The sequence below is a fragment of the Branchiostoma belcheri genome, unplaced genomic scaffold (genome assembly GCF_001625305.1).
Source record: "Branchiostoma belcheri isolate BF01 breed outbred unplaced genomic scaffold, Haploidv18h27 scaffold1, whole genome shotgun sequence".
In the NCBI taxonomy this organism is placed as follows: Eukaryota; Metazoa; Chordata; class Leptocardii; order Amphioxiformes; family Branchiostomatidae; genus Branchiostoma; species Branchiostoma belcheri.
This window is the reverse complement of record NW_017802379.1, coordinates 2104980-2124987: the sequence shown is the minus strand read 5'-3', so window position 1 is coordinate 2124987 and position 20008 is coordinate 2104980. Positions and strand designations below refer to the sequence as shown.

Here is a 20008-nt window from a genome sequence, read left to right as displayed (position 1 = left end):
TGCCAGAAGAAGTCATGGGGCAACAAACTTTGTTTGCCCTGAAGGAATGGATCTTAATCAACATATCAGTAAGACTGCGAATGTCCTTGATAAGTTGTTAGGTGTACAAACACCACAAAACAAATGAACAGTGTCAGCATCGATGGTAGCTAGAGTTTTACAAGTTTCGTTTTCGTTTTACTACAGTATTCTCCTCCCTAAAATGTATCCTAATTATCTTAGTCTGCTATGGGTATTCATGCTGGATATCTTACACAATATGTAAGAATCAAGTGTTGGTATATAATATCATCAATATATGATCTCGCCTTCGATGATTTTATTCGTGTTGAAATGCCATATGCATGTTCTCTCTTCATGTTGGTGAAAAATATGTGAAGCTTCTTCACGTGTAAAACTGTATGACAAACAGCCCAGTCCATTATTAACATCAAAATTCTGTCTACATACCCCAAATTATAACATACTATCTAGCATATGATCAACCATATAGGCCCCAGTTTTTCCAAAGGGCACCCGATCCAATGTGTATAATGTTTCAACATGTCAAAACTATGTGCCATTGCAACCGACCGTCTACATGTACATGTGGCATTTCTAGCATGTGATTTGCGGTTCCACGGTAGTAGAAAACGAACAAAGGATGTAAAGACGTTGCGCTCAGTTGTTGATATGCACTAGTGCTCTCGGTCTGTTTGTTCCGCCATTTTGTTCCGCCATTTTCTCAATTTTTGTCGTTCGTCATGGGTAGCTCATGACGTCATTGCATTGTTTGCAGCGCACATTATGTAGATTTGACCTTTTCTGTCGGGTCTACCGTCTGTGAAAACCGACCTCTGAGAGTCCTGTTTGTCCTCTTTGGGCCTTTCCAACAGAACCATACGTCATATAATGTATTGTCATGGTAACTGCTTCCTCTTATGGCCATCGTACTTAATGATGTTTTTGTGTATGATTTTATTCATTTCACGGTGATTATGTGCTGCGCATGAAGTACATATACAGTGGCTGCACAAGTTAGAGCAAGCACTCAGGCGGAATGCCCCGTGTCACCAAAGATTATCTAATCTTGTCGCATCTTTGCTGAAGTTAAAACAGACAAAAAAGTAAAAAAAAAACACATACTTTGGAGAACCCAAGAGAGTTTTCGATGATGTTTGGTATCTGTATTGTCCATTGTTCATCTTTATATGAAAAAATCACGGACCTTCAAATTATGGTATAGAAGTGATCATTGTGACATCACCAAGGTAAACACTTTCAAAATGATTAACGAGCTATCCACTGGGCTGGAATCATTGAATTATATCGTCATCACAAATGAAGTGGAAACAAAGACACCCGGTTATGAGTAATCTACATGTACGTTGTCCTCAGCCGGTTACAATAGAGATTTTGAGTCATGAAACAAGTACATGAATCATATACAGTAACAATTGTACATGCCATCTTGTATTCTATCCATCTTGGGTGTTTACTAGCTCCATCGCCTGTCTTCCAATATGTACCAATTAAGAGAACATCTGACAAGCCTCTATAATCGTCATTACGTAGCTTCCAATGATTGTCGACATGGAGAATCTCATTCACAGAAAAACCGCAATGACGTTATCCCTACTGGTATGACGTTACGAATGACCTCATTGACATTTCATTCAAGTCTGTGTTGTATTCCAATGATTGTATTAAGTTTGACACCTCACTGGCAATTGTCACGATCGAGTGTTTATGTTTATAAATATGGCTTCGGGCAGTTCAGACGAGATCTTACAACGGTGCACTCACTGGACGTCGTGTGAGTAACTATGAATAGATGGACTAAGCCCTGCTAGTCTGCTACACACTTCAAATCTACGAGTCTAGAAACTGCCAAGTTGAAAGTAATACAAGGATATAGTATGCTCGATGGTCCATGTAAGCTAGATGGCTTTATCATCAACCTAGACTGGGTAGTAACACACAGAGTCTCTCTCGAGCTCGTTTTGCGATGAGACATGCAATTTTACAAGTAGTTGTAAGTTTGGGATTAAGTTGGCTTTCACGGTGAGAGAAACCAGAAGTTTCAAAAGTCCCTTCCTGTCATTCCACTAGTGACTACACCGATTGTCATATTTAGGGCTGTTTCATTTCAGAACTCACAGGAGCGAAAAGTAATGAAATTTCTATCTCATGGGCGTGCCTCCGATCTAAACATAGACATGCCAAGGAAAGCTGGGCGTGGGCCGGGGAGTTGGCCGAGAAAAGGGTGGGGATCATTATTATGGGACACTGCATCAGGTGTGAAGGTGAACTCAAAGAGACATGTGCAGCGTAAAAAATATTTAGATCAAACCATTGGAAGCCACAGGCTTATGTTGTTTATAATTGTGAAGCTGTTGAAATTTGTGTCAGAGATAGTTTTAGGTGTGGATATTGTGCGCCTAAAGTTAACCCTATAGTCTCGACGTCGACATCGTTAAGAGTCGTGAGTAGTATGAACTGCTGGGAATACTAGCGAGAGTCATATCGTTCCTTGCTAGATAAAGTAATGCCCTGGATTATAATATAGTTGTACGGTCACAATCGGAATGGAGTCGGCCAGCACAAGGACAGTGGTGTTGTGGGGACACCTTCCGATGAAGAATAGAACTGCAAATTTAGGCAACAACGGGGGTACCAAAACACGAACACCACAATTGCATTGCCGAAGTGCTATATGGGCATGCACAAAGGACGTACGAAGCTGGCGAATTACACTCAGTGAAGTGAAGTAAGTATCTGGCTAGAGATAACAATTGTTGGCGTGTGACGACCATTTACGAAAGTCCGTGCTACCGTATTTTTCTTGTAACGTTACAAGAGTCTAATGAATATGACACGAGAAAGCTTATAAGAGAGGCGAAAGTATGTAACGTTACTTTCGGCCGTATTTGATAACTTTCCCTTTTTTCCACTATATATACCTCACCTCACCTCACCTCACCGGTCCCATAGCAGACTGATAATTGATAAAAATGGTTTATTTAGTAGTGATCGCCTAATTATTGCTGTAGTGTAAATGTCGGTGCAGTATTATATTCACTCTTTCTACTGCAAAGTGGGCTTTAAATTTATTCTGAATACACCTGTGGTAAATAGCGGTATGACATTTGCGCGACGCAACTGAAATGGACAGTTTTTCTCTCTTTACTAATAAGTAAAACTAGTGTCATGTCATGTTGTAGAATATAGTCTCACATACCACTGTATTTTCTTTCTATGTTGTTTGTAACTGCAATTAGCCCTCGGGCAAGTATTTGCAATAAACTTTTTTTATTAACTAATACTAGTTCACTGTGTGACTCAACAAGGTGTGATGCAGCAGGTGTGATAGGTAGGTAGGCGGTGATTGTATGCAATATTTTAGGTTATTTTTGACACCGTTAGTTCTGGTCTCGTGGCAGGGGAATCCCAAAAATAGATCATGACGTTGACGTGATGACGCATGTCGGCATGCGGTAACCCAGGAACCCTCTTACATCATTTTCAGCATCCACCAATCAGAGCCGTCTGTTGGATATTTAAATTAGCCGTGACGACATTTTCCCGACCAATCACAAATCGACACGATCTCGCAGCCTTCCCTAGAAAAACAGGTTCGACACGAAGCAGTCCGGAATGAAGTGAAGAAGGGTGTGGAACGGGGGTGTTTACCGAAAATTCGGACGTTTTTACCAACTAGCTAACCCCCAGAAACGATCAAGATATGTCAGCGGGCGTCGTGTACACCCCGGCCGGCGCAGCGAAGAGAATAGCCCCGATGAACATCGCGGGAAGACCAGCGCCGAGTTTTACCACCAACATGGCGGCGACAGCAGCGACGGAACAACAACCACAGCCCAGGAAGAGAAGAAGACTCACTCACCTGACACCCGAGGAAAAGGCGATGAGAAGGTGACTTTTCCTCAGAAATAGAATTTAACAAGTATCTGAATGTCATTTAAGCACATTTTGTGGTAAATGAAGCATTTACCGTCAAATCAATGTCTCTAAGCACTTAAAAAATGGCTACGCCCTCTAGTTCCTACAGCCTACAGGAATAGGTTTCTTTCGTAATATTTTTCTTGAGAAGCACGAAGGAAGAAAAATTCTCCTTATAGAGGATATCTATCTATTGTTTGTTTACACGTTTGTGACTGCGGTAAGAGTTTCTGATCCGATCGCGAGTCTTCCTGTAAGGCAGAATATTAATGGATTAGAAACAGGTGGAAACAGCAGCAAAATTACATACGTTTTCCTCTTCTGTCCCTTGACAGATCATGTATGGGTTAGAAAGTTGTCTGTTTGTGCCTTCAGGCCATCCAGTGTTTTTTAGTGAAGCCATTTTGCAGTTCTGATATCATCATGATTTGCTGAAAACATCAAGTTTTAACATTTGAAAGAAAGTCTGCCTTTGCTCTGATTTCTTCTTTTCTAGAAGATGTCAAAACTGCTACTGAATTTTGAAAAATTCCCAAAAAGTGTTGCGGTTATGTAAAGTTTTGTCTGTTGACTAGGTCAGAGGATGACTCAGCCCTTAGGCATCTACCTTCTTTTTGTCAGCTTACTCGATTCAAAAGGAAGAAAACGTGTAGCAAAGTCATATATAGTTAAAGATGTGTATTCGAACTAAAGTGTGTTGGATTTTCTTTTTGCAGAAAATTGAAGAACCGAGTGGCAGCACAGACAGCAAGGGACAGAAAGAAGGCCAAAATGGACGAACTGGAAGTAATTGTGGCCAAACTGGAAGCACAGGTAAGCCTGCGTGCCCTCTCACCTCCAACCTTTGATCCCTCAGTCTGTGTTTTATCAGTCAGTTTCTGTTCCTCATTTCAAACATACAGTGGCTGGTATACAAATGGTAGTAAACTTAGTCTACACACTTAGTTAGTGAGCAAGAAGTTGAACTTTCTGGTCGAAATTGATACACAACTAACGGGTGTAAAAATTGTTTTGTCTTCTAACAGAACAAGGCTCTACAAGATCAGAACTCCAGCCTGAAACAGCAGTCCAACAGCCTGAGGATGGAGAACGCTGAACTGAAGAAGCGACTCGGCCAGTCCCAGGTCCAATGCAAACAGGAGGCGAGGGAGATGCCGCCCGCAGCCGACGGCCATACCACCAGGATGGAGGGATCCAGGTCCTCTGAATCCGCAGCATTCAGACTTCGTGCACCTCTGCAGCAGGGGCAGATCTGGATCACCTCCAGCCTGGTGGCATGGATCCTGACGCTGAGTGCGACGTCCTCCTCAGCCTTCTCGAGCAGCTGGACCCCGACAACTTCTTCACCCAGCTCCGAGAGCAGACCGACGGCCTCACGGCCTCCGACCCGGCCTTCGACCCCGCAGTCGCCACGGTTACGCCTGGCCACGCCGTGGGGGCCACAGCACCACGCACGGAGTCCGCTGCAGAGCTGATCCGCCTGGACCACGTGTACCACAAGGAAGCGGCCTTGGACCACCACCACAAGGAACCAGTCGTGAAGACAGAACCCATGTCTCCGATGGAGGACACGCTGTCGACCCCCACGTTCACATTCTCTTCGCCGCCTCTCTCCCCGTTCTCGCAGGACGCGGTTGGCCCACGCTCTTCGCTGACGGACATTGATGATGACATGAAGCTTCACAGCCCCATGTCCTTCAAATCCAGCACCAGCGACTCTGGAATCGAGGATGCGCCCTCCCCCTACCAGCCCTTGCTGGGTACTGGCACCTGGGAGGAGACCTTTACAACAGAACTTTTCCCTCAGTTGATTTCTGTGTAGTGTTCACAGAGTTTTATCTTTGTACATAGTTAAATATCAGTGGAGTCAGGCAGTGAAATGCCTGTTTTGATTTATTTTTCCGGCCAAAGAAGAGTGTTTATTGTAAAGAGTGATAAAAACATTAGAAATCTGTGTCAAGTGGCGGGGAGATCAAATGTCGCCGTACACTGCTCTTTCCGGAGAGTTGTAGACCACATTGTAACAACCAAGTGTAACTGAATGTCATCTGTTGTTTTAATGGAAAAATGGTTACAATCTAGCAAGGCTGAAGCATTTCTCATGTAAGAACAAAAGTAAGCTTTCCTCATTCCTTGACGGTCCCGACATAGGTGGCAAGAGCCTTAAAAACCCTATTAGGGTTGCCTTTGGAAGGACATGATGGTCTGAGGTAAATGAAAGTACTTAATTAAGTATTGTAATTTGAGGATGTAGACCCTTCTCTCAGCTATCTATTATACCAAAGAATGTAACCACTAACTAGAGTTGTCTGCTTGTACATACAGCTGTCCAAGTCTGAAGATTGTGGTTCTGTCTTCAAGAAAAATAAATGGTTCCGACCGATTTCTTGGCTTGTGTCAGTTTTGTTTATTTCCATTATTTCTTCTCTGAAGGACTACTTTATCTTTTAAACTTGAAAGTTAATATAGTCTTCTATACATAATGTTTTATGTTTTTGTCAATATCTTTAAAAATCAATAACAATGAACAGTTGCACTTTTGTATCTACAGTGTACACTGTACAACATATTCTTTAAATTGTAACAACTTCAACAATGGTTTGTTTTCATGACATCCATTGAACATAAAGTAATATATCCTGAACAAAATATATTACTATTGTTAACAACAGGCAATCATGGCATGCCTGAGATGAGTTTAAAGTGCACAAAGTTTACAGACTTAGATTATCTCTCTACATAAGTGTTGATGGTAGACCCATCATCAACCGAGACAGAAAAAAGCCAATGTCTAAACTTACACAATACTTAATGCTAGGATGTTCTTTGTATGTTCTCATGAGACACCCTGTACTTCCTCCGACTTCCTTACAATCATTAGCAAGTGATCATCATAACCCAAATAATGAATACCACAACAAACTCCTCCCAATAGCCCATCGCCACTACAACAACTGTTACAAGTAGACTAACTATCCATCTTTTTCGAATCCAGTTTGTCTTTTTGTACAAAGACTGATTGATTTTACAGTTTCTAAAATATTGCAGAAACAGCCATCAAAAATGATTTTGATACACACACTTCCTTAGCTTGACTTCTGAAGCAGATACCTCACTGAGTTGGTATCTAAAAGTGACAAATTTAAGAGGAGGCTGAGTGTGTGTGTGTGTTAACGTCCTTTCTGCCAAAGTGGCCTTTTTAGCACCAGCAAACAATATCCTAGCTGTTCAGGCATAATTGGAGGGTTTAGAATGACTGCCTAACATTTCATGCATCAGTCCTCGTCTGAATCCGTGGCATCTTCTTCGTCAATTTCAGGAATCGGAAAACGCAGGATAGCAGCTACTCCTGTCAGCTGATCCAGCTCTGTAGAAATAGTAGAAATAATAGTATTAGATCCATGATCATCAGTCCATCTAGCCTTCATGTCAGACTGTTGACAGATAATTATATGGACTGGAAAGCAGAGAGTTGTCTGCTTGTGCCTTCAGGCATCCAGTGCTTTTTAGTGAAAGCCAACACAATCATGATTTGCTGAAAACATCATGTTTTAACACTTGAAAGAAAGCCTACTTTTGCTCTGTTTTTTTTTTTTAGAATATGGCAAAACTGCTCCTGAATTTTGAAAAATTGTCCAAAAAGTCTTGCAGTTATGTTAAGTTTTGTCTGTTGACTAGGTCAGAGAATGACTCAGCCCCAAGGCATCTATCTTCTTTCAGCTTGCTAAAAAAGGATTTGAAGATAAAATATGTCATGGTAAGAAGTGTTTTCAAAGTTCAAACTAAGTTTATAATTATACACTCTGATCTTCCCCAGTGATTTTCCAATGTGGACTCCACCTTTGGTCATGAAAATCTATCCTTTACTTCCTCAGTTATTCTCTCTGCATAAAAGCAACAAACGTCATTTAAAACACAGATTCTGGGTGCACTGGTAACAAATGTTGGATACAGGCTCTTGAACAAACAGGAAGCTTGTCTTAAGACTTGGCAGTTTCTGATTGGCTACCTCCCCCAAAGCTCAAGTTTTCCCTATGAGTCAATGACCTCATTGTATGATCAGCTGTCAAGTTCCAGGATGTTCAGTCACCAACACTGCACTTCACTGCAAATACGATAGGTGGCATTGATGTACTGTCTTTTGAAAAGGCCACTTACATCAATAGAATTCCATGGTTATGGTATGGGGGTAAATGAAGGAAGGAAGGGAAGGACTGGATTTTGGAGTGTGTAAATTTTCATCCACTTACGTTCTCCTGACACATGGAGACTGGAGAAAATCCTGTAAGGAAAAAAAAATGACATTCACTACAAGGTGTAGATACATTGTATTGGAAGAGGGCATAAGCAGTTGTGAAGACAAGATGAGGCATTCACTATCTTAGGAATGCCCTCTATCAGCAATGACAGTAACTGCACCAACTGACTTTGAAAGGGAGGTTGTTCTTCCAACTTGAGAATGACATATCAGTTATTACTTTCAAAACTGTAAGACTTTTCTCGTACACAAGTCTTCTGACTGCCAGCAATTCAGTTATCTGTGGTGCCTACCGTATCCACAACAGTTCCTATCTAGTCCTACATGTTTGCCTGAATGGATTAGAAATAGGATCAGGCACAGTTCTGGGTAGTCTCTGTGTATGTGTAGATTTGCTTCAGGCATGGACTATAGAGAACTGTGCCTTAGCATGGCTAGCCGACTCTGGATAAAGCTGGATACAACAGTGCCTGCCTGAGGGCAATACCTGTTCACTGCTAAATGCAAGTTACGTAGAAGAAAAGATCTGACACTTAGATATTGTGAAAAATTTCAACAATTATTGATTCATGTGTTGCCTTCTAGGGAAGATTTTCCTTCAATTTGTATCCCTCAACGCAATCCTTTGGAACTTCTAGTTCTGAGCCTGGTTGAATAATTATGTTGTCAATTTTGGTTGTACATGCTATACGTCCTTGTTGAGGACCAATAACTTATGGTGCACCCACCTGACAGAACTATTCACAGTTCCCAAACTTGAGCTAAGAAGTTAAGATGCAGTGATTTACACCATAGTGCAAAAAAGTTCTGAACAATCATCTGATAAAAATGATGTGTTGCAGGCAGAACAAAAATTGACAGCCTAATTTTTCAAACTGACGCTGATCTTGAATTCCAGGTAACACCAAAGGGCTAGGTTCACAGATACAAATTGAAGCCAAAGCCTTGCTGGAAGGTAACTCACGAATCAATGATCTTTGCCATCCTTCACAATGGGTAAGTGTCAAGTCTGTTATGAAGGTTTAGGGTGAAGAAATGAGACTGGCAATGGGATATGCTTTGCTGGAAGGTAACTCTCGAATCAACCATCTTTGTAATTCTTCACAGTGGATATAAAGTGTCAAACCTTTTCTGAAGTTTTTGTGAACAAAAGAGGCTGACAATGGCATATGAATGGTCCAATATAACAGGGATAACTTTCAAGTCAAACCTGTCATATCAACTGCTACTGATCATCCTCATGTCTGCTACCAAGTTCTCATCAATGGTATTATATCCTACAGGTGAAATTTGTCATATTATATCAGCAAAACAGAGCGTTTTGAGCATGCTAAAAACATTAAGACTGCCAGGTTGGAAATACCACCTGCATATACATGTTAGCGCAGGTAGAATTAGAGCTGTGAAGATATTTCTGATGTCTACCTTCACCTAGCTACCTGCACTGGTCCATGTACGCAATAGGTTTAGATCTACATGTAGGTGTATTATAAATTTTTTTACAAAATGGCAATGGTTTATGAACAGCTGTTAGCATGATTTGGACTTCATAAATTCTGAGCGGTGCAGATGAAATTTAGCCTGGGTATCATCCTGGTTAGTTTACGTCCACTCCCACAGTCGTTGGTGGTAGCGACTGTGGGAGCGAACGTAAACTAACCAGGATGGTACCCAGGCTAGGTGAAATTTCTCTGGTGCAGGTTATTTTCAATGTTAACTGCAAAAGTGCACTGCCAGGTATGCAGGAAAAAGTACCTCTAGCCATGGACAGAGAGCAAAGTTGCTTACTTGACATCGCCTCCTAAATCCTTCACCTTCTCCACTAGTGCCACATATCTTCTTCTCGTGGCCACGTCTTGAGCCCTGAAGGAATTCGTAAAGACAGGGTATTATGGGCATTTGTATACGGCAACCTGGCAATCTTTTTTGAATACATTTGTACTTCAAGTTGTAAAAGTTGTGAAAGAAACATAGACACCACCATATGGAGAAGAAAACTCTTTTAATACATCCAAGCTATTACAGTAGTTGAAATATAAGTCTTTTAGAGTCAATTACCATACAATGTCATGTATTCTATTCTATTCCCTCAAAGAAGTAGTTAAATCTCATAAAAGCATACTACATGCATGTAGTAGTATAAGTTGATCAGACAGTAGTTGTATATGTTCTCTATTGCTTTACTTTGCTTGACACTGTACATGCATGCAATTAGCCTTCAGGCATGATTTTGCAAAAAAAGGTTTCACTATAACTCTACATATTTTATATGTCATTGTCTTTCCCAACCATTCACCCTCACCTGAACAGCCTGTCAGAAATGAGGAGGGTTTCTATGGCCTCAGACTCACTGGCACTTTCCACATGTTTGATGCTGGTGACAACAAATTAGAATACATTTTGATATCATGAATGAATATAATTACTATAACAGATAGCACATGCTTCTGTTTGGAAGAACTCTAACCTTTTACATCAAGAGAAATACAAAATGTAGTATGAATAAGGTCACTTTGTTTTCATCATGACATCTTGCTGTAGCTAATTCTGTTTATGCTCTGTACTTACCTAAAGTATGCCCTAGACCCCTGATTAACAGGTCTAGGGCATACTTTAGGTAAGTGTATGCCTCGAAATTACCCATAATATGCCCTGGACTTACCCATAATATGCCCTGGAGGCCTGGACTTACCCATAATATGCTCTGTCTGGTTCATGCTGCAACATGATGTAAAACTGTTCCAGTGACTTCACCTCACCAGCAGCCTGAGATAACACATGGGGATGTACATGTGTACCATCAGTGGATTTATATCATACCCGGGCCGTGATAACGTTCGATAACGGGTTCCAGACCGGGCCGTACTTTACGGTACGGCCCGGTCCAGAACCCGTTATCAAATGCTTCCATGGCTACCATAAAACAATTCGAACGTGTTTCGCCCTACCCGCTTGTGCCCCTTTCGAAAATTCAAATACAGAATCCGTTGGAACTGATGTTGTTGCATTTGAGGGTTTAGGGGCACCAACTTTTGGCTCATATTGCATTGAAAGGTGCGTTTTCTTGGGTGGGTATGATATAAATAAAATACAACACGGTGTATTCCGCATCGCCCTCGGTCCCGGCCCTCCCGCAAATGGCTACCTTAGCAGGCTAAAAGTTTAAAACTCAACAAAAAGTTAGTATTGCATTCATTCCATATTTTTTCTCTTTTGGCACCATTCCTCTATCACTCCACTGGGGTACAGATCATAGAATTTGGCAAGAGGAAAATAATTGGCCAGGATAGCCAGTTTGCCCAAGAGGGTTAATGTGAAGGCAAATGAACTTCATGGTGGCTAAACTCCCCTGGCGAATTATTCTCCCTATTCGGCTAAATTTAATTAAACCCAAGTTGTTAGTCTGGTGGAGACTACCATGCCTCTATCACTTTACCCCACACCATCTATGTTGCCCTTTCACGTACGGTAGTACAATTTTCCTAGAAAAAACCTCTTTGGGTTATTACATAACAAATTGGTATTGGTCGCCATGCCATGTTTGATGATAGACCTCCGACATGTGTGATCAAGAGTAACAACAGAGAAAATTACTGTTGACATCTTGCTAACCTTAATTGCAGAGTGAATGCCGACCAACTTAATCCTACTTTATCCTAACTTGCATTCATTATTTTCTTCCCTGCACACTGGGACACAGATAAATCAGATTCCCAAGTTGATTACTGTTATAACATATTTATCTTTTAACCTCTTTCTAGATGGACTCCAATCTAATTTGCTCAAGGTCTCTGTCCTCTCTTTTGAATCAATCCAATCAATTTTCTGCATGCTTTATCATACATGTCTCCTGAAAATACCCATAGGGCCTGTCATGCATTACATAACACACTGTATTGTGCTTTAAATTGTGTATTATCATCAACTGGCTTACAGTAGGTATCCAACATGCTTAGAAACCATACTATAGGTCTCTTTGAAGCCATGAATTTAAATGCAATGCCCTTGGCCTCTTGCCACTTTATCCTGGAAAAAAATCTCAGTGAATGTGAGATATACAGCACACAATCTATTATTTAACAACAGCCTGGGGAAGCAGCACGGAACAGAAGCACATGGAGGACTGCTTGCCAGGGTACGACGCTCCTTGGAGTATGCAGACATGAGTGAGTGAGTGTTTTGAGATGAGATGATGAGATTGTTACATAAAATTGCTTTCTGTCACCTCATCGTGAATTGTTACTGGTCTACATGTCAGGTTTGTTAGTCCTTCCATGACACTCAGACCCCAGACTAATGACATCCAAAATTACATCTGCCATGTCCTATAACCTCCTTCACTTCTCCCATAAATCACATCTCCTCAAGGTATTACATAAGTGTAGTCTCTAATCATCTCATCGTAAATTGGTCTACCTCGTAATCTAGAATAATGCGATTACCTAACCTTACAATATAATTGCAGGATAGAGGATAGATCAACCTCCATGAACCAACATTCATTAACTTTCAATCATTGCCATCCCCATGCACTGAGAATGGAAAATTGAATGTCCTTGCCAATATATATTGCTCTTAGATCATATTATATACTTCTAACTAGTTTGACACCAATGTAATGTGCCCAAGCTACAATGTTAGTCCCTCTTTCATCATTGAGGGGATTGATTCTAGGGAATTGAGATTGGGAACAGCCAACTAAAGGAACTGAAATATCATTGGAATCCTTCATTATTACATTAACCACTCATTCTCCAATGGCATTCAGTGAAAAGTATGCAGGGTGGCTGCTGGTCTCAGTAAAGCAAAAAGGGTAGAAAAAGACTAACTGTTAAGAAGAAAAACTATACTGAGATTTGACTTGATTTCTTATTTGTGGATGAACATCAGACAGCAAAGAAATATGAGAGCCCCACCTTTGTGTCTGCCAGTTTGGCAGCAACTGATGGATCCTGTAACACTTCTGTGGAGAAAAAAAAACTGCAATAAGTTCGACTTCAAGACTTTTGTTGATTGTGCATTAAAGTATCTCAAAGAAATATCACTCATAAAGATGAAACCGTTACAGGAAAATCTACTAGTATCATTTGAGACCAGTCTAAATTTAACAACATGCACCACAGTCCACTGTGACAAAAGTATTCAAAGAGCTTTCCTGATAGGTCAACCATAAATCAAATGATGACCAATCAACATCATGGGCCTGCTTTCAAATCAAAATTAACCAATCATGAGAAAGGTCAATCTCCATATATGTGCATGGTTGGTTTAGAGGCCAGCCAATCACGGGCTAGGAAAACAGTCCAACAAGAATTGATGGCCAATCAGCACCAAGGCTAGGTTAACCTTTGGCCTGTTAAAGTAGAAGTCTCTGACAAAATGTGTATTGATTATGGGCATAGGCAGCAGGTTTTTTTTCTCTAGATGTCCAAAACATGACGGTAATTCGTACTTACCTTTGAGTGAGTGCTTGAAGCCAGAGGAGGAATGGACCAGCAGGAACTTGGACTTGTTCTCTGTGATGACTTTGCAGTCTGTTTTGATGGCTTGACTGAACATGTACTCACAGTACTGGTCTTTCACAAACCCTGGGCTGGCTACAAGGACACACTTCACAACTGGGGCAGGAGGAGAGAGGCACAACATCAATGAAGTTGAGACATCCAGATGATAAGATATCGAGATAACAGTTACAGAAGAAACTGGATAGACTTTGAAAGTGGTCAGACAATTGAAAATTGACAATAGAGTCTGAAGGGAAAGCCGAAGTAAGGTACAATCAGTACTCAGAAGATCATATCATAATGGATTTTGTCCAATATTCATGTTTTCTCTGTTCAATTCTTACTTTAAAATGCCTGAGTGCCAATGGTGTTCCCTTACAGTACCAACTTTTTATCTTGAACTACCACACTGCCAGTAGAAATGCACTGCCTAGAGGTGGTCCAGTAGAGTGTGTTGAACGAAATATTATCAAACATTGCAATCTTGAGTCGTGAGAGTGAAACTGTTTAGCTTCAAATCTTTTTAATAATGCTGCTTTAGATATGACACTCTCAAGAGGAAAAGAATGTGATAGATTTCTCATATTTTAGATTACAGTAAGCTGCAATACATCATTGAGGATTTAGCAACACATTTTGCTTCCTTACTGAGACTTTGGAAGATCTAAGATTACAGCACTATCTTGTAGCCTACAGCTTTTCAGCTATATGAGTTCTTTTCAAGTCTAGTGCGTCTGAATGTTGAAGTTTCCTTCTGGCAGATTTTCTATTACATGGACTAGTACCTGTCTGTACCCACTGGTATTGCAAATAAACAGCACCAACCTCTTGCACAGCATGATTGTATAACTTATAAGGTAAGATCGAGCCTATACATGTAGGTTACTACTAGTATGTGATCTTACCTTTGTGAGGGTTCAAATATAACTTACTTTCAAAGTTGACATGACGCAATATAGCCTGCATGACAGACTCATAGAACCGACCAAGTCCCTGTAAAAAAATAATCCATGTTTTACATGTACCTAAAATAAACTCGATAAACAGACCTTCCCTCAGGAAATTTAGGCTGATTTATGTGTTGAATTCTTGATAGCATACATGTACTTTATCTTATTATGTCATAAAATCATCTTTATGAACATCAAGTTCTGTAATCTGGTATCCTGCCTAACCTGTCATTAATCTTATTACATAGTACGGAGCTTATCTTTAATGTACAGCTTTTCATGTAACATTGGGAGTTGGGTTTCATGGGGACCTGGGAGGGTTAGATGGGGACAAGGACATGGCTTGGAGTATCTAGTAATGGATAGATAGATGGATTCATCTGTAGTATCTTTAACAGAGAATAGCTACAGGCATTGAACATAAGCAAGTGTTTGAAAGAAAACTCAAATATCCTATATGTTCTACCAACCTGTTGAAATTATTTTCGGTCATGTAGTTCTCCTTACCTTGTCATGTTGCTCACAGCTGCCCCTCCTCTTGCGGGGGATGTTGGTCTCGATCTTTGCTCGTACGACGGTCATGCTGCCTGTCAGCAGACACAGGTGTGCCAGTCCCTCCTGCATCACTAGTGCTGCAACGTCCGCCTTCTTCTCAATATCACAGGCTTGTTCTGATAACAAAACACATTGTCAAACACAGCATGATTGAGGTTTCGCTAAAGCCACACTAACATCTGCCAAGCCTACCCTCTGCCATGTATACTTTGTTTTGGATGTCACAAACTTGTTCTGATAAAAAAGCACACAAACAGGTCTTGTAACTCTGTGACCATATCCAAAACCCTATCTGTCAAACAAACATCTGCAACATGTCAGCTGCTGAAACACACACACACACACAAACAGACAGACACACCAAATGCAATACCTCCATTTTTCATGGAGGTTATAAGATAGATAGGTCATTCATATGTACCTATTCTGTCTATTGCAATGGCATCCCAGCATTCCTTAGCGAGGGTGAACTTCCTGTTGAGCTCCAGGTCTAGAGTGTGATAGGCTCCCATCTGGAAAATTACACAAAGAAATTCTCTCAATCATCATACGTTTATAAAAACAATCAGACTGTTGAAGCTGACTGCAAGAAAATGTGCACAATGATATTGCACTTGGTCATTAAGAATATATTGCATACTATTAGAAATTATGCAACTTATAAATGGTTATAACCTAACATAATAAGAAGATGGACACAAATTTGCATCAGCAGTTTGACCTGTGGTATCCTTAAAATCATCTTAGCATTACTGATGTCCTGGTTTTCTTCTTGAGATTTTTGAGAGAGGGTCAGATCTATAATAGTATAATATACCACGAATATGTGTTTTTATATTTATAGTGTATACTACATGTACAGGACTGTTTCAACCATAAATTTAAAACACCATGAAAATTCCTTTTAACCTCATACTATATACACTGTGAAATAAAGCCACCATAGAAGTAAAAAAGAAATTGACCTTGACATATTGGTTCTCCTGTATGTTCCTGCCCTTGACCCTGAGTACGCAGGCCTGCGTGTCAAAGTCGATTGTCTCTATGTTCACCGTGAGAGTGGTGCGGATTTTGCTACTGCTGACACTTCCCGTGGCAGATTCATTCTGGACTTTTCTGGAAAAATAAGTGTTACAATTGTTACCCTTCGGGTTTTGGGTACACTGTGGATGGGATTGTCTGTGGGTTTGTGTGTATGCTTGTCCAGAAGCGACAGTATAGTAGCAGGGAGAGTGGGTGGATACTTGAGTTGGTAACTTCAGCCTGAAGTTGACATGGATGTCTTCGCGGGTGAGGGCTTCGGAGGTGAGGGCTTCGGAGCGTGGGAGTGGGTGTACATGCCGGCCGTCTTCGCTGGTGAGGGCTTCAGGGCATGTGGGTGGAGGCACGCGCTCGCCGGTTTGTCTGGTAAAGGCTTCAGAGCGGGTGGGTGCTGAAGGGGGTTCGCCATCTCAGAGGGTGGGGGATTTGGATCATGATCTGAGGAACACGAGTCTGTTGCTGAGGCAGTCAGTTGTAACAACGGGCTAGGTCTGCGTGTGACGTTTGCAGTCATCACTAGTGGGGATTGACTGGCGACGCCCGCTGTAGAAGGCATCTGCGTAGTCCTATGTCCATTCAAAGTCGATGCCGGGTTTATCAGTTCTGAAGTCTGGACTGGGCCTAGTCAGGCAAGAGTGTCCCTTGCGGCCGCGTGGTTGCCCTGTCGGCCGCGGTCCCGGTTATAAGGACAGAACTTGGCAGGGTGTCCAGCATCAACCCCAGGTCTGTGTCTGGCACAGAACTTGCAGGCATGGACGTGAAGGGTACCAGAAGCAGCTATGTGATCTGCGGAGAAGGCGCAATTATTGGCCTGGAATCTGTAGCAATACGTGCTTCCAGAGCCCCCTGCTCTCTCAACTGGTGTGGCATGACCATGTCCTGCTTGTCCGTCACTGCTGTTGTGGTTGCGGGGGGGTCGTCGCAAATGTTCCTCCTTCAACTTGTGTACTTCTGATAAGGTAGTAGTGCTGTCGATGGTGACCAGGCCGTGCTCTACGTGTATAAACAGAATCTTGTAGAAGTTCTTAATACCGGGAAAGGAATAGGTGGGAACGTCGAGCATGAGCCCTTTCAAAATATGGCCCCTGTTTTGACTCTCCATGGGATTTGTATGAGGACTTAGAATGATGGCCATTTCGCCAGCCACAAGTTGATCTAAAGTCAGCGAGTCATGAGTGATGGTGGTGTTGGCAGAGAAGACGAATTCATGCGGCCAGTTCACTTCTCGAACTACTCTGTCATGTGCTTTTCTCGAAAGACCGCTACTGAGCTTCTTACCTTGGGCCGGCGGGTGCGCGTCCTCGTCAGAGACGTGTTGAAGGTTGAACTGCATGGGACGTCCGTCAGAGCTTCGGATCGTATCGGCGACGTGAGTCCCGCCTGTCTGCCTCGGGAAATGCTGTGTGAAAGTGGACGGGTCGTTATGCGCCTTGTGAAACGCCCGGACCTCACGCAAGGTTGGATAGTGGCCATCCGGTGGGGCGATGGGCTTAGGAGCTCTTGTTGAAAGGCGCTGGTGGCGGCCATCTTGAGGATCTTGCGCAAGGGCTTCTGGGATGGTCGACCTCTGACCGATGACGTCGCCGTGCGTGGGGAGGGGGGTAGACGTGGATTCCGTCCGGTTTTCCAGGCCCATGTCGACCTTCATTTGCTCTATGCGTCTGGAAACGTCTAAAATTTCGTTGTCTAGCTGCTCCGCGAGGTTGTCTGTTGGAGTCGAAAGCCATTCAGGGTCGTCCTCCGCAGGAGACGCGGCGTATCGCGCGGGGAGTTTAATCTTTCTCTTGCCGGCTCCAAACATGGTCGGGGGTAAACTCGGGACGGAGAGAGTTCCGAGGGGCCAAGGTAAACCCAGGAGAAGGAAAAAATATAAAAACTAGAGTCCGAGTGGTCTAAACCGAGGAGGCGTCTCCGAAAAGCGCGGGAAGTTGCAGCACACGTCCGTCTCTGTCAGCGCTATTACCCACGTTACTGCCGCGCTGCGTGACGAACTGCAGAATGAAGGATTGTCCGTGCATGTCCCGACAAGCTCTCTTCGGGGTCACGTGTTGGAGACTCGTTGTCTCGCGAGAGTTTTCGTGCCAATTCCATCATATGGTAGCACCATCTGAACATAATGTGATGGTACATGGAGGAATTCAGGGAGAAGTTGACTGTGTTATAGTCGATTAACTTACATCATGAAATCCCCTCTGAAGTTCAAATACGTTCACTGAGACTCATAACACATCCCATAGGTCTAAAAACTCTGATTTCTTGTTGTCAATTGTACAGCAACACGGCTCATGCTATGGCCACATTTGCAAAACAGGACAAAGCTAGAGTAGGCTGTTCAATCGCGTGAACAAAAAATAAATTTGACATATCAAGAATGCACACAAATAGTGATCATGATTATTTTTTTTCCTACATTTTTGTGGTTTGTTGTCTCTCATACATTCTGTTCCTGCAAACTGCCCGGCAGGGCCCCAGGGTGGAAATGGAGACCTTAGCATTTAATTTAGATAAGGTCACTATCCACTACAGACACCGTTTGTCATACCTGATGGTGGTGGACCTGAGACTGTCTCCCACGGCGACCAGGTTAAAGGCGTGCCACATGTCCTCCGGGTCCTCAGGGAGCAGGGTCACCTGACTGTAAAACAACAACAACAACACTCTTAAGTCTAACCCTGTATTAAAAACAAAATTTGATAGTGTGATTTTTACGTGTATATGAGTCCTGGTGGATTACATGTGACTACAACTCAGATTTATGCCGTATCCTTCAGATATTACATGTATTAAACAAATCATAATGGAATTTGCTAAGATAAAAATTATACACATAACGTTTAGTAATAACAAGTAATAAGGCATATCTTAATGTTTGTAAATCAATTATTATTACTGATTAAAGGCATATTTTGTATACATGTCTCGTTTATATTAAGCCCCAAGAAATCCATATTTGTACACGTTTATTTCTGATGCAACAATTTATTAGATCGTATAAACGACAGTGGGGAGGGGGGCGTACACAAAACCATCACTTCCGCGTCCGAAAATACCCCCAAATCGAACGTGTTTCTTACCCTGATCCGTCTTTATCGAAGCTCCTGTCGATGAGCTTCATCTTGGCGTCTTCTGTGGCCTTCTTGCGTCTTTAAGTCTTTGCCGGGAGGCCGACATTTGGGAATTTCAAGAAGTTGTGCAATGCGGAGTGTCGGCAACTTGTCACGTCGACCGCCCAAAGGACCGTTTTGCGGCGTGTCGTAAAATCAACATGCACCTGCTGAGGTCACGACCTGTACGGTCAGGTCAGCAGGTTCTAGTGAGGAATGTGAAATTTAACGCACATTTTCTGAAAAAAAAAAGAGTACTTTTTCACCAGTTTTAAGAGTATGCATGGCTTTGGCATGTTCGTTTTCCCTTTCCGAAGGGTAGTATAGGAGATGTTGGAGACAGCAGATGTTGGCTTCTGATTGATTGCTAATCATTAACAATGCATTGAAAGAATCCTGTCAATAGTGAAAAATTTGCACTACTGACAGGATGGCCCCGTCAATAGTGGAAAAATTGTTCTATTCACAGGATGATCCTGTTAGTAGTACATTTTTTCTGTTATTGACAGGATGGTCCTGTCAATAATGCAAATTTTCCACTATAGCTATTGACATGCTTCCACATATATCATATGGCCATCGAGTACCATTGAAACATGAATAGCCCAACATATGCATAAACAAAACATTCTAATCGTACAAATCAGCTCTCCTCTT

General features: G+C 42.1%; 3 protein-coding genes across 3 annotated transcripts; 1 reads left to right on the top strand and 2 right to left on the bottom strand.

The window, feature by feature from the left end:
* The first annotated feature begins 3551 nt into the window (after positions 1-3551).
* Positions 3552-6322, top strand: LOC109465328 (X-box-binding protein 1-like). The gene is given in 4 exon segments (XM_019762542.1): positions 3552-3912; positions 4656-4752; positions 4965-5385; positions 5388-6322. Coding segments are annotated over 4 exon segments (1080 nt in total). The 5' UTR covers positions 3552-3724; the 3' UTR covers positions 5762-6322.
* On the bottom strand, positions 6203-19509 carry LOC109465319 (protein pelota-like). Its single transcript, XM_019762531.1, has 13 exons — positions 19322-19509; positions 18790-18882; positions 16172-16322; positions 15628-15718; positions 15159-15322; positions 14634-14694; positions 13654-13815; positions 13114-13160; positions 10890-10963; positions 10500-10571; positions 9986-10060; positions 8190-8221; positions 6203-7306 (listed from the first exon to the last, which is right to left on the bottom strand). The coding sequence occupies exons 1-13, from the start codon at positions 19360-19362 to the stop codon at positions 7215-7217; spliced, it is 1155 nt and encodes a 384-aa protein (XP_019618090.1). The 5' UTR covers positions 19363-19509; the 3' UTR covers positions 6203-7214.
* Positions 16516-18365, bottom strand: LOC109465314. The gene has a single exon (XM_019762518.1). It carries the CDS (start codon positions 18046-18048, stop codon positions 16873-16875), a length of 1176 nt encoding a protein of 391 aa, XP_019618077.1. The 5' UTR covers positions 18049-18365; the 3' UTR covers positions 16516-16872.
* Positions 19510-20008: the final 499 nt, after the last annotated feature.

Bases quoted from the DNA above. Each gene is read 5' to 3' on its own strand.
- LOC109465314 (XM_019762518.1), bottom strand. From the start codon at position 18,048: ATGTTTGGAGCCGGCAAGAGAAAGATTAAACTCCCCGCGCGATACGCC.
- LOC109465319 (XM_019762531.1), bottom strand. From the start codon at position 19,362: ATGAAGCTCATCGACAGGAGCTTCGATAAAGACGGATCAGG. The intron at 10,964-13,113 runs GTGGGGCTCTCA...GTGTTATCTCAG, and splicing joins CCAAACTGGCAGACACAAAG to GCTGCTGGTGAGGTGAAGTC. The intron at 7,307-8,189 runs GTAAGTGGATGA...CTATTTCTACAG, and splicing joins TCTCCATGTGTCAGGAGAAC to AGCTGGATCAGCTGACAGGA.